The following is a 13,174-nucleotide window of genomic DNA, read 5'->3' as shown; positions in this document are numbered from 1 at the left end:
AGTGAGAGTAGTTGGTGCAGACAGATCCTCTCCACGTCACCTGATAGGAGTGCCCTGCAGGGTAGGATGCAATTCAAGAGTGTCCAGAGCCTGAGGTGCCCAGCCCTAAGAGGGTGGAGAGGAGGATCTGATGGTTCACGGTGTCAAAGGCAGCGGACAGATCTAGGATAATGAGAACAGAGGAGAAAGCGTCAGCTATGGCAGTGCGGAGAGTCTCTGTGACACAAAGGAAAACAGTCTCGGTTGAGTAACCCGTCTTGACTGGTTAGGGTCAAGAAGATCGTTCTGAGAGAGATAGCGAGAGAGTTGGCCAGAGACAGCACGCTCAAGTGTTTTGGAAAGAAAAGAAAGAAGGGATACCGGCCAGTAGTTTTTTGATGCCAGAGGGTTCGAGTGTTGGTTTCTTGAGGAGGGGAGCGACTCTGGATATTTTGAAGTCAGAGCGGATTGGCAAAAAGTGGTTGATAAATAATAAACATTAAAAAAAGAATAGGAATCATTTTATGAGAAAAGTAAAAGGTGTGCAACCTGCCTCTCTATATAAGGAATAATGGACAGTTGAAATGAGATTGCTTTGTCACGTGGTTGAAGAGCTATTACATTTGAACATTTTCAAATATTGACATAAAATTGTGTAAGTGCTTTATTGGAAAATCAAATGGTGTGTAATGTGTATCCCTACCCTGTGAACAATACAACGTTGGTTTAAGGTGCCTAGATCATGTGATCTAGTAGCTATTGAAATTCTAAATCAAGAATTTTACATATAAATTAAGGTAAGGGGAAAAACTTTTTTTCTTCAAAAAACCAAAGGGTGTGCAAAGTGTGTCCCTACCCTCTGAACCAAAGTTGGTTTAAGGTGTCTAGGTCATGTGATCAAGGAGCTATTGAATTTGAAGTATTTTTTTGTAAACATACATATATTTAAAACATGTAGGGATCATTTTATGAGAAAAGTAAAGGGTGGGCAACATGCCTCTCTATATAAGGAAAAATGGACAGTTGAAATTAGATTGGTAAATCACATGGTTGCAAAGCTACGGAAATTCTCAATTTGTTTATATTTCTATAAAATCTTGTAAGCGCTTTATAGGACAACCAAAGGGTGTACAATGTGTTTCCGGAGCCTGTGAAAAATAGAAAGTTGGTTTAAGGTGCCTAGGTCATGTGATGAAGTAGCTATTGAAATTTTAAGTAAAACATGTCATTCATAAATTAAGGTAAAGGAAAATGTAAATTAAAATCAGAAAACCAAAGAGGGTGTCTCTACCCACTGAACATTCCAAAGTTGGTTTGAGGTGTCTAGGTCATGTGAACAAGGAGCTGTTGAAATGTAATTGATTTTTATAAATATTTTAAATGTAGGAATAACTTTATGAGAACTAAAGGGTATGCAACATGCCTCTCTGTATGAGGGATAATGGACCGCTGAAATGAGGATGGTGGACAGAGAAAATGGGTTTCCAGGAGGTGGAGGAGAGGTACCCATGACGGACTGGTCCAATAATGCATTTGCTATTGGACTGCGTTTTTTGGACAAGGAAGTAAATTGGGAAATCCTTTTTTACTATCAAGGGCTGTGAAGAGAGCAGTGGGAAAGGTGGATTCAATCAAGGTAACTAGATGTGGCCTTATTTTGGTTAATTGTGTTGATGAAAATCTCTGAAACAGGAAACACTTATCTCTCTCACTAGCTTTACGCACCAGCTGTCAGAGCAGCTCACAGATTACTGCACCTGTACATAGCCCACCTATAATTTAGCCAAAACAACTACCTCTTTCCCTACTGTATTTATTTAGTTGTATTTATTTATTTTGCTCCTTTGCACCCCATTATTTTTTATTTCTACTTTGCACATTCTTCCATTGCAAATCTACCATTCCAGTGTTTTACTTGCTATATTGTATTTACTTTGCCACCATGGAATTTTTTTGCCTTTACCTCCCTTATCTCACCTCATTTGCTCACATCGTATATAGACTTGTTTCTACTGTATTATTGACTGTATGTTTGTTTTACTCCATGTGGAACTCTGTGTCGTTGAATGTGTCAAACTGCTTTGCTTTATCTTGGCCAGGTCGCAATTGTAAATGAGAACTTGTTCTCAACTTGCTTACCTGGTTAGATAAAGGTGAAATAAAAAATAAATGAAGAATAGAAGAAGGCTAAATTCCCACATCAGAAGTAACCTGTGTTGATCTTCGGAGCAGGGCGCCTGCCAAAGGAGTTATAGCTGGAGTCTTGTTAGATATACTGTAGATGACGAGTACCTTATTCAGAAAGTGGTCAGTACATGTCACTTGACCCGTATGGTAAATGGAAGGAAGGAGAAAAGCCTATCGCTACTATTGTTGTTTAGGGAGATTCTACATGTGAACATGTGAAGCTTGGCTATGTGAGGTATGCTGTGGGAGTATTTGTGTCCAAACCACTACAGTGTGGGAATTGTAAAATATATGGTCATGTGTCAAATGTTTGGAGATGGGAGAAATATGGTATTGAAGAATCTTTGAATGGAAAATGTTGCAACTGCGTGGGGATTTTACTCCAGAGTTCCTTGAGTTGCCCTGTTAGGGTGAAAGCGGTTGAGGTGTCAAGGATCAGGGCTGTTCAGCAGATCTCCTATGTGGAGGAGATGAAGAGAGTCGAAGGGGCTAGAGGCCACAGTGTTGAAGAAGATATGGAGGTGGATGTATTTCTGGCCACAGTGATTAATTGTACAGCAGTGTCCAAGAAGCTGGACATCATTATATCTGCAGCCAAGAAGTTTTGGGGGCTCCAAGACTTCATGGCAGAAGCACTGCAAGGACAATTGTTGCTTGGAAATGTCCTGCCCTCACAGGAGTCTTCTGAGCCTGTGTAGGGACCTGATTATAATTTGTTGTTTTTTTGTTAGAGAAAAGCAGGTTGATTTTGTTTAGTAAAAAAATAGTTTAATAGTTTGTATGATATTTTCAAAAAAATGCATCCGCATTATTTCCTTTTTGGGATCCTTATTATCCACTAGCACAGTAGGTGGCATAATCCATAAGACTCAAATGCATGCTTTTTAACCGTTCGCTGCCTGCACCCGCACACCCGACTAGCATCACCACCCTGGATGGTTCCAACCTAGAATATGTGGACATCTATAAGTACCTAGGTGTCTGGCTAGACTGTAAACTCTCCTTCCAGACTCATATCAAACATCTCCAATCTAAAAATCAAATCTAGAATCGGCTTTCTATTCCGCAACAAAGCCTCCTTCACTCACGCCGCCAAACTTACCCTAGTAAAACTGACTATCCTACCGATCCTCGACTTCGGCGATGTCATCTACAAAATAGCTTCCAATACTCTACTCAGCAAACTGGATGCAGTTTATCACAGTGCCATCCGTTTTGTTACTAAAGCACCTTATACCACCCACCACTGCGACCTGTATGCTCTAGTCGGCTGGCCCTCGCTACATATTCGTCGCCAGACCCACTGGCTCCAGGTCATCTACAAGTCCATGCTAGGTAAAGCTCCGCCTTATCTCAGTTCACTGGTCACGATGGCAACACCCACCCGTAGCATGCGCTCCAGCAGGTGTATCTCACTGATCATCCCTAAAGCCAACACCTCATTTGGCCGCCTTTCGTTCCAGTTCTCTGCTGCCTGTGACTGGAACGAATTGCAAAAATAGCTGAAGTTGGAGACATTTATCTCCCTCACCAACTTCAAACATCTGCTATCTGAGCAGCTAACCGGTCGCTGCAGCTGTACATAGTCTATCGGTAAATTACCCACCCAATTTTACCTACCTCATCCCCATACTGTTTATATTTATTTACTTCTCTGCTCTTTTGCACACCAATATCTCTACATGTACATTACCATCTGATCATTTATCACTCCAGTGTTAATCTGCAAAATTGTAATTATTCGCCTACCTCCTCATGTCTTTGCACACAATGTATATAGACTCTCTTTTTTTCTACTGTGTTATTGACTTGTTAATTGTTTACTCTGTGGGTAACTCTGTGTTGTCTGTTCACACTGCTATGCTTTATCTTGGCCAGGTCGCAGTTGCAAATGAGAACTTGTTCTCAACTAGCCTACCTGGTTAAATAGAGGTTAAATAAATAAAATAAATAAAAAAATAATGCACATTCAATTGTTGCAAACAGTATTATATCATAGAAGATATTAGGTTGCTAAGTCACTTGGTGTAAGAGCTATTGAAATGTGAATATTGTGATCATGCACTTTGTTGAAGATCCCTAACTAGTTGCATTGACGGGGTGCCAGGCTGTCTCCACAATTGCCATGTGATTACTTAACTCGGGTCAGAATCGGGAAAATAAGACTTGTGCAATGTAAACCCTTTGTCCTTCACAAAAGAGACCAATCTGAGGTGTGTAGCTCAAATCGTTCGCCAGCTATTGAAGTTTGGAGGTCCGAATGGCTGGCGAATAGCGAATCTCAAGCCAACTTTTCCAGGTTGGGAAGTGAATGGGAGAAATGGTATCCTGTGGGTTGACTAGCCCAGCGCTCTTCCAGCTGTGTTTGTTGTTGATGTTGGTACCATACATCAAAGGCAGAACATTTGAGAAATGTCTCCCGGGCAATGCATGTCGATCTGAAAAACCTCCAGTAGTTCTAAGTAAGTGGTCATTGTTTATCCTTGATGTAAAACGTTAGCTAGCTAGCTAGCTAGCTCTTCTATTTTCAGTTGTTCATTAATTGTGAAACAGATGGTCAGACAGCGAACAAGGCTAGTTAGGATAAACTCGTGCGTCCAAAAAAAAGAAACTCATGCATCATGTTTCTCAATATATATATATATATATATTTAGATGATCTCGAGTTGAACCCTGTATTATTTCATTACATAAAGGGGGTAAAAAAACGAGCTAATATACAAATCAACTAAACTGTTGTTGGTCGATGCATGCTTAATAAGGCTACATTGTTGTCTCCAACATTACAATGTAGCATCTGTCTCCAATTGTTTGAAATGGAACTTAATTTGACTTGGACATTTTGTTTCCCATGCGCTACAATGTCTCTAGCGACTGGTCTATCTAGCTGCTATTACTATGTAACAGAAATGTAACCACATTGTAGTAATTCTTTTTTCTGTCATTGAGAACAGAAAATGATCAGTCCTATCACCTTTTTTAATTATACTCAGTTATACAGTTAATCATGAAAATAATTATAGCAGCCTAGAAATTAGTAGTATGATTTGTATGTTTCAACAAAGGTTGTCTCACTGCCATATCTAGAGTTTGGCAAGTTACAAAATTTAACGGTACCCTAGCAGTATTTGTAAGTCTACATGCATGTGATAGCAGTCAGTAAAGTTTTCCCTAGGTCAGTGTTTCTCAAAATCTGTTCACGTTTCGGGTTTTTGCCCTAGCACTGCACAGCTGATACAAATCATCAAGCTTTGATTGTTTTAATCAGCTGTGTAGTAATGGGGCATAAACCAAAACGTGCACCTCTTGGGGTCCCAAGGACTGAGTTTGGGAAATGCTGCCCTAGGGTTTCCTTTCTGGTTTCAGCGTTTAACTTGTGGTTGGCTCAGGGTCACAACGGGTTGTATGTAATCACAGACTCACATGTTGAAATTTTAATCTGGCAGGTTTTCAGTGATTGACCACTAATCTCTACATTACCCCCCCCCCCCCCCCCCAACCATGAGTTTGTTTCAAATAGTTCAAGAAATGGGGTTTAATGGGGGGTGGGGGGGCTGGCAGGAAAAGATGGGAGGTACACTGGTTTTTCTAGTACATTGGGCTAATAAATGGAAACTGATCACCTTTATCACACTCTAAATTGATAATGTCTTTGACTGGCCATCCTCATCATATTGTCTTGTCCCACAGTTCCTGGGGACCTGGGGAACCAGCTGGAGGCCAAGCTGGACAAGCCCAGCGTGGTTCACTACATCTGCTACAAAAAGACTGAAGCCTACTTCACATTATGGCTCAACCTGGAACTGATGGTGCCGGTGGCCATTGACTGCTGGATTGACAACATAAGGTCAGTGCTTAGTGTTATGTGAGGTGGAAAATAGGGTGATTGGTGCCAGGAGGGGTTGGGGGTATCTGATTTAGTATGAGCTCTGTATAAAGCTACTGTCAGCATCTCTACTGGCAACTTGACATTAATAATAAAATAATTGTAATACTATTACGTAGCTGGCTGGGTAGGCATGAGAGAGAGGGATCTGTTTTTCTAGAGATCTGTTTTTCTGTAGCCTAGGTTGAATAGGTTATCTTCTGACCTTTGAATCCCCTTTGTAATCAATATGTTTTCAACAATTAGTCGGTCTCAGAGCGTATAGTTAACTACATGTCATTTTGCTGTGGCTTTATTCCAGGAACAGCTCATGAATTAAGGGAAGAAGTGAAAGTTTCCAATTCTATCCCATATCATCTTCACAATACTTATATTGTAAACTGTAATGTCATTGTAATTAAAGGTAGACTCAGCTAAATGACTGCCATGAGCAACACCGCAGATATTGAGTGAGATGCAACCCTTTGCTCTCACAGTATCTGTGCCTGTGCAAGGGTTTGCTTCATGCTATTACAGCACGCTAGCCACGGGACTAAAAACAGCAGAGAAGTTGAGCCTTGCGCGTCAACGCTCTTAGTAGTTTTGGAAATTGACCCACTATGCTGTTTTTCCTGCATCCACATCATATCGCTGAGTCCATCTTGAACTTTTCTAATATTCTTGGATGTCTGTCTGCATTAGACTGATTTATAACCGTACAACAAGGCAGACAGAAGCACCTCCGGGGGTAGATGTCAGAGTGCCTGGCTTTGGACAGACCTTCCCTCTGGAATACCTTGACCCTAGCAAGGGCGATGTTGGTGAGTGGACCCATCACCCTAGCGTGCCTAAAGTATCTATTCAACAGTCTCCCTAATAGTGTGCGAATATGTCAGTCTTTGCTTGTGTGTGGGCTTAAGTGAGCTACTATTGTTTTTGTTGCAGGTGTGTATTTCTTCAACATAGTGCAGGCACTGGTGGAGTGGGGATACACCAGAGATGACGATGTTCGAGGAGCTCCGTATGACTGGCGTAAAGCTCCAAGTAAATCAGTCTCTTTTCATTCTCTTGCACACACATTTTAAATGTAGATGCATGTCTGTCAAAGAAACATTTGTGGTCTGATGAACAGAGCTTGGTCTTTGGATGGATTGTATGTCCTTGCAAGGAGCTAGCAATGTTATTGACACCCCCTAGAACTCTCAAACTCAACTCTGGACCTCGAAGCCAGTCCCACTGCTTTTTTTCATTGGTCCCCTCTAATCAGGGACTCATTTAGACCTGGGACAACAGGTGGGTGAAATTAGTTATCAGGTAGAACAGAGAACCAGCAGGCTCTGGATCTTGTAGGTTATAGGGATAGCCCCCTTTTTCAATTTTTGCCTAAAATGACATACCCAAATCTAACTGCCTGTAGCTCAGGCCCTGAAGCAAGGATATGCATATTCTTGGTACCATTTGAAAGGAAACATTTTGATGTTTATGGAAATGTAGGAGAATATAACAACAGATCTGGGTAGAAGGAAATGCAAAGGATTTTTTTTTTCTACCACCATCTTTGAAATGCAACAGAAAGGTCACAGTTCTAGCCATCACTCTCTGGTTGTAATTCCGATGGTGTCCATAAGATGGCAGCAGTGTATGTGCTTTGATTGAGCTTTTCCAGTATTAGTAGCCATATTAAAAGTTCAACAATTGCAAAACACCCAGTTTTCACAACTCTCCATATTCTTAATTTTTGTCCAAAAGGAAAGGCTTGCTGTCGCACAAGGTTAGCAGCTACATTTTGCCACAGACACAGGGTTTCCAGATACTCTCGTAAAGCCAAGCTCATTGGCTATCTAGCTAACTTTGTTTGACCCCGATTGGTGCTAATTTAACAAAGTTAGTCGATCAAATGAAGACCGCTCGAGTCATCGGCGTGCCATGAAGGCGTCGCTCTCTGACCAAATTTGGTGTCCTTAGGATATACTACACCCCTAATGATATAGTGAAGTCTGGTTTATGTTCTAAGATCTCTGAGGAATAAATACGAACATGATTTGACTGGTTGAAACAATGTTTAGGGTTAGATTATCACAGATTCTTTGCAAATTGAACAAGTGGAAATGCAAAATCGATTGTGCATGCTATATGGACCTTTTTAGGATATGAAAAATGATTTTATCTGACAAAACGACACTTTGTGTTATCTCTGGGACCCTTTGGATGAAAAATTAGAGCAAGATTTCAGAATGTAAGTACACATTTCACCTTCAGAGGTGAATTTATCAAACCTATCGCAGTGAAAACATTTGTTGTTTCTATAAAATCTGCGATTGTGACAAGGCGCTGCATGATTTACAACTGTCCTGTTGACGGGACGCCTATCCAGAAGAAGTTGTAAGAGTTAAATGCCCTAGACTAGAGTCTAAGGGTCCGGGGCTGGGTTTCTACTAAGCTAACATATGGAATTGTTTTAAGACGGTCATACCAAGGATCATTTAGCTATTTTATTTTGAATTATAGGACCCCTGTAGGAATAAAATATATATTATACACACGCTTCCGTTCAAAAGTTTGGGGTCACCTAGAATGATATATATTTTTGTCCCATTAAAATAACATCAAATTGATCAGAAGTACAGTGTAGACATTAATGTTGTAAATTACTTTTGTAGCTGGAAAATGCATTCTTTTAATGGAATATCTACATAGGTGTACAGAGGCCCATCAGCAACCATCACTCTGTTCCAATGACACATTGTGTTAACTAATCCAAATATATCATTTTAAAAGGTTAATTGATCATTAGAAAACCCTCCCTTGTCACAACTCACCTGATTGGCTCAAACACATTAAGTTAAAACCTTTCGTGACTAGGGGGCAGTATTCATTTTTGGAAAAATAACGTTCCCGTAGTAAACGGGATATTTTGTCAGGACAAGATGCTAGAATATGCATATAATTGACAGCTTAGGATAGAAAACTCTAAAGTTTCCAAAACTGTAAAAATATTGTCTATGAGTATAACAGAACTGATATTGCAGGCGAAAGCCTGAGAAAAATCCAATCCGGAAGTGACTGCGTTCCAATGCGTCCCTATTGAGCAGTGAATGGGCTATCAACCAGATTACTTTTTCTCCGTATTCCCTAAGGTGTCTACAGCATTGTGACGTACTTTTACGCATTTATGTTGAAGAATACCCGTAAGCTGCTGCATTGCGCAACTGGTCACCTGATGGCTCCCAGAGTGATTCTCGCGTAAAATACAGAGGTAGCCATTATTCCAATCGGCCCTACTGAAAAACCAATTGTCCCGGTGGATATATTATCGAATAGATATTTGAAAAGCACCTTGAGGCTTGATTATAAACAACGTTTGCCATGTTTCTGTCGCTATTATGGAGCTAATTTTGAATATTTTTCTGCGTTTTTTTGTGACTGCAATTTCCGGGGTGATTTCTCAGCCAAATGTGAAGAACAAATGGAGCTATTTCGCCTACAAAAATAATATTTTTGGAAAAAAGGAACATTGGCTATCTAACTGGGAGTCTCGTGAGTGAAAACATCCGAAGCTCATCAAAGGTAAACAATTTAATTTGATTGCTTTTCTGATTTCCGTGACCAAGTAACCTGCTGCTAGCTGGACAAAATGCTATGCTAGACTATCGATAAATTTACACAAATGCTTGTCTAGCTTTTGCTGTAAAGCATATTTTGAAAATCTGAGATGATAGGGTGATTAACAAAAGGCTAAGCTGTGTCTCAATATATTTCATTTGTGATTTTCATGAATAGGAATATTTTCTAGGAATATTTATGTCCGTTGGGTTATGCTAATTAGTGTCAGTCGATGATTACGCTCCCGCACGCGGGATGGGGAATCACTAAAGGTTTTAAGAAATTCCACAAATGAACTTAACAGGGCATACCTGTTAATTGAAATGCATTCCAGGTGACTACCTCATGAAGCTGGTTGAGAGAATACCAATAGTGTGCAAAGCTGTCGAAGGCCAAAGGGTGGCTACTTTGAAGAATATAAATTATATTTAGACACTTTTTGGGGGGGGGGGGTTTACTACATGATTCCATATGTGTTATTTCAGTTTTCACAATTCTACAATGTAGAAAGTAGTACAAATAAAGAAACCCTTGAATGAGTAGGTGTCCAAACTTTTGACTGGTACTGTATATAAAAATGGTTTGGCCCGGTACATTACAGCACTTGTAAGGGTTGTAGAGCAAAAAAGAGTACATGTTCGTGAATCATCTTGCCATAAGAGTGGTCATGTTAGTTTGTACCCAAAACCTGTTCGGACACTACATATATTTTTGGGGATCTGGTCTAACAAACACTGCTGTAGCTCTTCCATTGCAGATGCGTTAGGCTGACATCTGTAGCTTAAAACAGACATATTTTTTATCATTACACTAATTCGATTTTTGCGGGGCGCGGACTTCGGCTATAGGTTGATAGTCTTCGTTGTCAGGTTGTTTTTAGCCTTCTATTGTAAGATTTATTACCTGACTTCGGTCCAGTCATTATGAGCGACATTTAAGAGGAAAGGGAAAGATGGGTGTTAAGACCTTTTTAGTGTATTGAATCTATACTGAACAAAAATATAAATGCAACAATTTTCCCATGACTTTACTGAGTTACAGTTCATATAAGGAAATTAGTCAATTGAAATCAATTAATTAGGCCCTAATCTATGGATTTCATATGACTGGGCAGGGGCACAGCCATGGGCGGGCCTGGGAGGCCATAGGCTCACCCATTTCAGAGCAAAGCCTACCCACTGGGGAGCCAGGCCCAGCCAATTTTTCCCTACAGAAGGGCTTTAATTACAGACAGACAGTCTTCAGTTTCATCAGCTGTCCAGGTGGCTTGTCTCAGATGATCCCACAGGTAAAGAAGCCAGATGTAGAGGTCCTGGGCGGGCTTGGTTATTTGTGGTCTGCGGTTGTGTGGCCGGTTGGACATATTGCAAAATTCTCTAAAATAACGTTGGAGGCGACTTATGGTAGAGAAATTAACATGAAATTCTCTGGCAACAGCTCTGGTGGACATTCCTGCAGTCATGCCAATTGCACACTCCCTCAAAACGTTTGAGTGGCCTTTTATTGTCCCCAGCAGAAGGTGCACCTGTTTAATGATCATGCTGTTTAATCAGTTTCTTGTTATACCACACCTGTCAGGTGGATGGATTATCTTGGCAAATGATAAATGCTCACTAACAGGGATGTAAACAAATTTGTGCACAAATGAGAGAAATAAGCTTTTTGTGCATATGGAACATTTCTGTGATCTTTTATTTCAGCTCATGAAACATGGAACCAACACATTACACGTTGCATTTTATATTTTTCTTCTAATAACAATATTTAATTGCAGTAGTTTGGAATGATCAGTCTCATGCATGTTTTCCCCCATTTTTAACAGATGAGAACAAAGCCTACTTTTTGAGACTGCAACATATGATTGAGGAGATGGCCGTGAAGGCTAGGGGTCCGGTTGTCCTGATAGCCCACAGCATGGGGAACATGTACACCCTGTATTTCCTGAACCATCAGCCCCAGGCCTGGAAGGATCGCTACATCAAGGCCTTTGTGTCCCTGGGTGCACCTTGGGCTGGTGTGGCTAAAACCCTAAGAGTTGTGGCTTCTGGTAAGCGTTTGCATATGATTTTCTGCATGAATTACATAGGTGTCAGAACCACAATAGTAAAGTTACCGTGGGCTGCATACTATTTAATGTTTAGCAACCACGTATTTTATATCTACACTATTGCATTGGATTATAATGTCTCTTTCCTTGCAGGTGATAATAACCGCATCCCAGTCATCAGTTCACTAGAGATCCGCTCACAGCAGCGCACTGCGGTCTCAACCACATGGCTGTTCCCATACCCACATTCCTGGCCTGCTGACAAGGTGCTAATCCAAACACCCACCACCAACTACACAGTGAAGGACTACCAACGCTTCTTCAAGGATATCGACTTTGAAGATGGCTGGGAGATGCGTCAAGACACTGAACCACTGGTCAGTGCACTGGAGCCCCCTGGGGTGGCCATACACTGTCTTTATGGCAGTGGAGTGCCCACAGCAGAGGGTTTTCTCTACACTATCTTTCCTGATACAGACCCCACACTGATTCTCGGAGATGGGGATGGGACGGTCAACCTGCTGAGTGCCACCCAGTGCAAGCGTTGGATAGGCCACCAGACACAGCCTGTCCATATGTTTGAACTGGAGGGGAATGAGCATGTGGCCATGTTGCGCAACTTTACCACAGTAACCTACATCAAGACTGTGCTCTTTGGCCCTTGAGCAACCTTAACCAACTACTGCCCCTCGTCTTGCTGTCTTAAGTGACAAATTCAAAGATAAAGAACGGGGATAGTACAAAGAGAGAACTGATAGGCATTTGGACACATGACGGTCTCAGAGCCTGAGGAGGAATTGATGACGGCACTGAATGTTTTATCCTATTTTATTTTTAATTATCCCCTCAGACATTTGCTGTTTTTCCAAATTTGTACTATGTTAATTGATAATATTTGTAAAGGTCTTTCCCAATTAACTCAGATTAGCAGCAGTAAGCTGTGATGAATTAATAAAACCAGGGTCTTGTTGTCAAGGCTGGATTGCTTACAGGACAGGAAGACGTGGTCTGATCACCTTGATTGTAACTATGCCATTGCGCTATGGTTGGACTTGAACAATATATTGCTGGAACTATCATGATGTGTGTTGTGACGATTAAGTAAAATATAATGTTAAACATTGCATTAAGCCAGCCTTCTGTGTGAGCTTTTTGTTATTAAAGTAAGAAGGGATGACACTCAATATTAGCCTCATCATAGGTTCCTCTTCCCTAGTCTCTTCTCACATCTGCTGTGGAGCGTGCCTGCAGAGCGCCTAGAGTCTGGCAAAAACAAACTACCTCTTTCCCTCGTCTTAACACATCTATCATAATCAACATGCAACACTTAATCAGGGTTTCTGTATTAATCAATTCTAGTCATTGCATTTTATCGTCTGGATTATAATTTTTGGATTATTCCATCCTCTCTTAAATAAAAGCTTAACGGGTCTATCCTACTAGTTCACATCAAGTCGAGCTCTTTTTAAAGAATGGATTAAGGGCTGTGAAGA

At 40.8% G+C, this 13,174-nt stretch overlaps 1 protein-coding gene across 2 annotated transcripts; it reads left to right on the top strand.

Annotated features, from left to right (window-relative positions):
- The first annotated feature begins 4,245 nt into the window (after nt 1-4,245).
- On the top strand, nt 4,246-12,811 carry pla2g15 (phospholipase A2, group XV). 2 transcript variants are annotated; one of them, XM_029668283.2, is made up of 6 exons: nt 4,246-4,628; nt 5,857-6,013; nt 6,734-6,852; nt 6,977-7,075; nt 11,457-11,681; nt 11,835-12,811. In XM_029668283.2, exons 1-6 carry the CDS (start codon nt 4,478-4,480, stop codon nt 12,344-12,346), a joined length of 1,263 nt encoding a protein of 420 aa, XP_029524143.1. In that variant the 5' UTR covers nt 4,246-4,477; the 3' UTR covers nt 12,347-12,811. The 2 variants fall into 2 exon arrangements, with proteins under 2 accessions (XP_029524143.1, XP_029524142.1); XM_029668282.1 differs by having other exon boundaries at nt 11,457-12,811.
- The last annotated feature ends 363 nt before the right edge of the window (nt 12,812-13,174 follow it).

This window comes from Oncorhynchus nerka, linkage group LG9a, assembly GCF_034236695.1.
Source record: "Oncorhynchus nerka isolate Pitt River linkage group LG9a, Oner_Uvic_2.0, whole genome shotgun sequence".
NCBI lineage: Eukaryota > Metazoa > Chordata > Actinopteri > Salmoniformes > Salmonidae > Oncorhynchus > Oncorhynchus nerka.
This window is presented reverse-complemented; position numbering and strand designations above follow the sequence as displayed.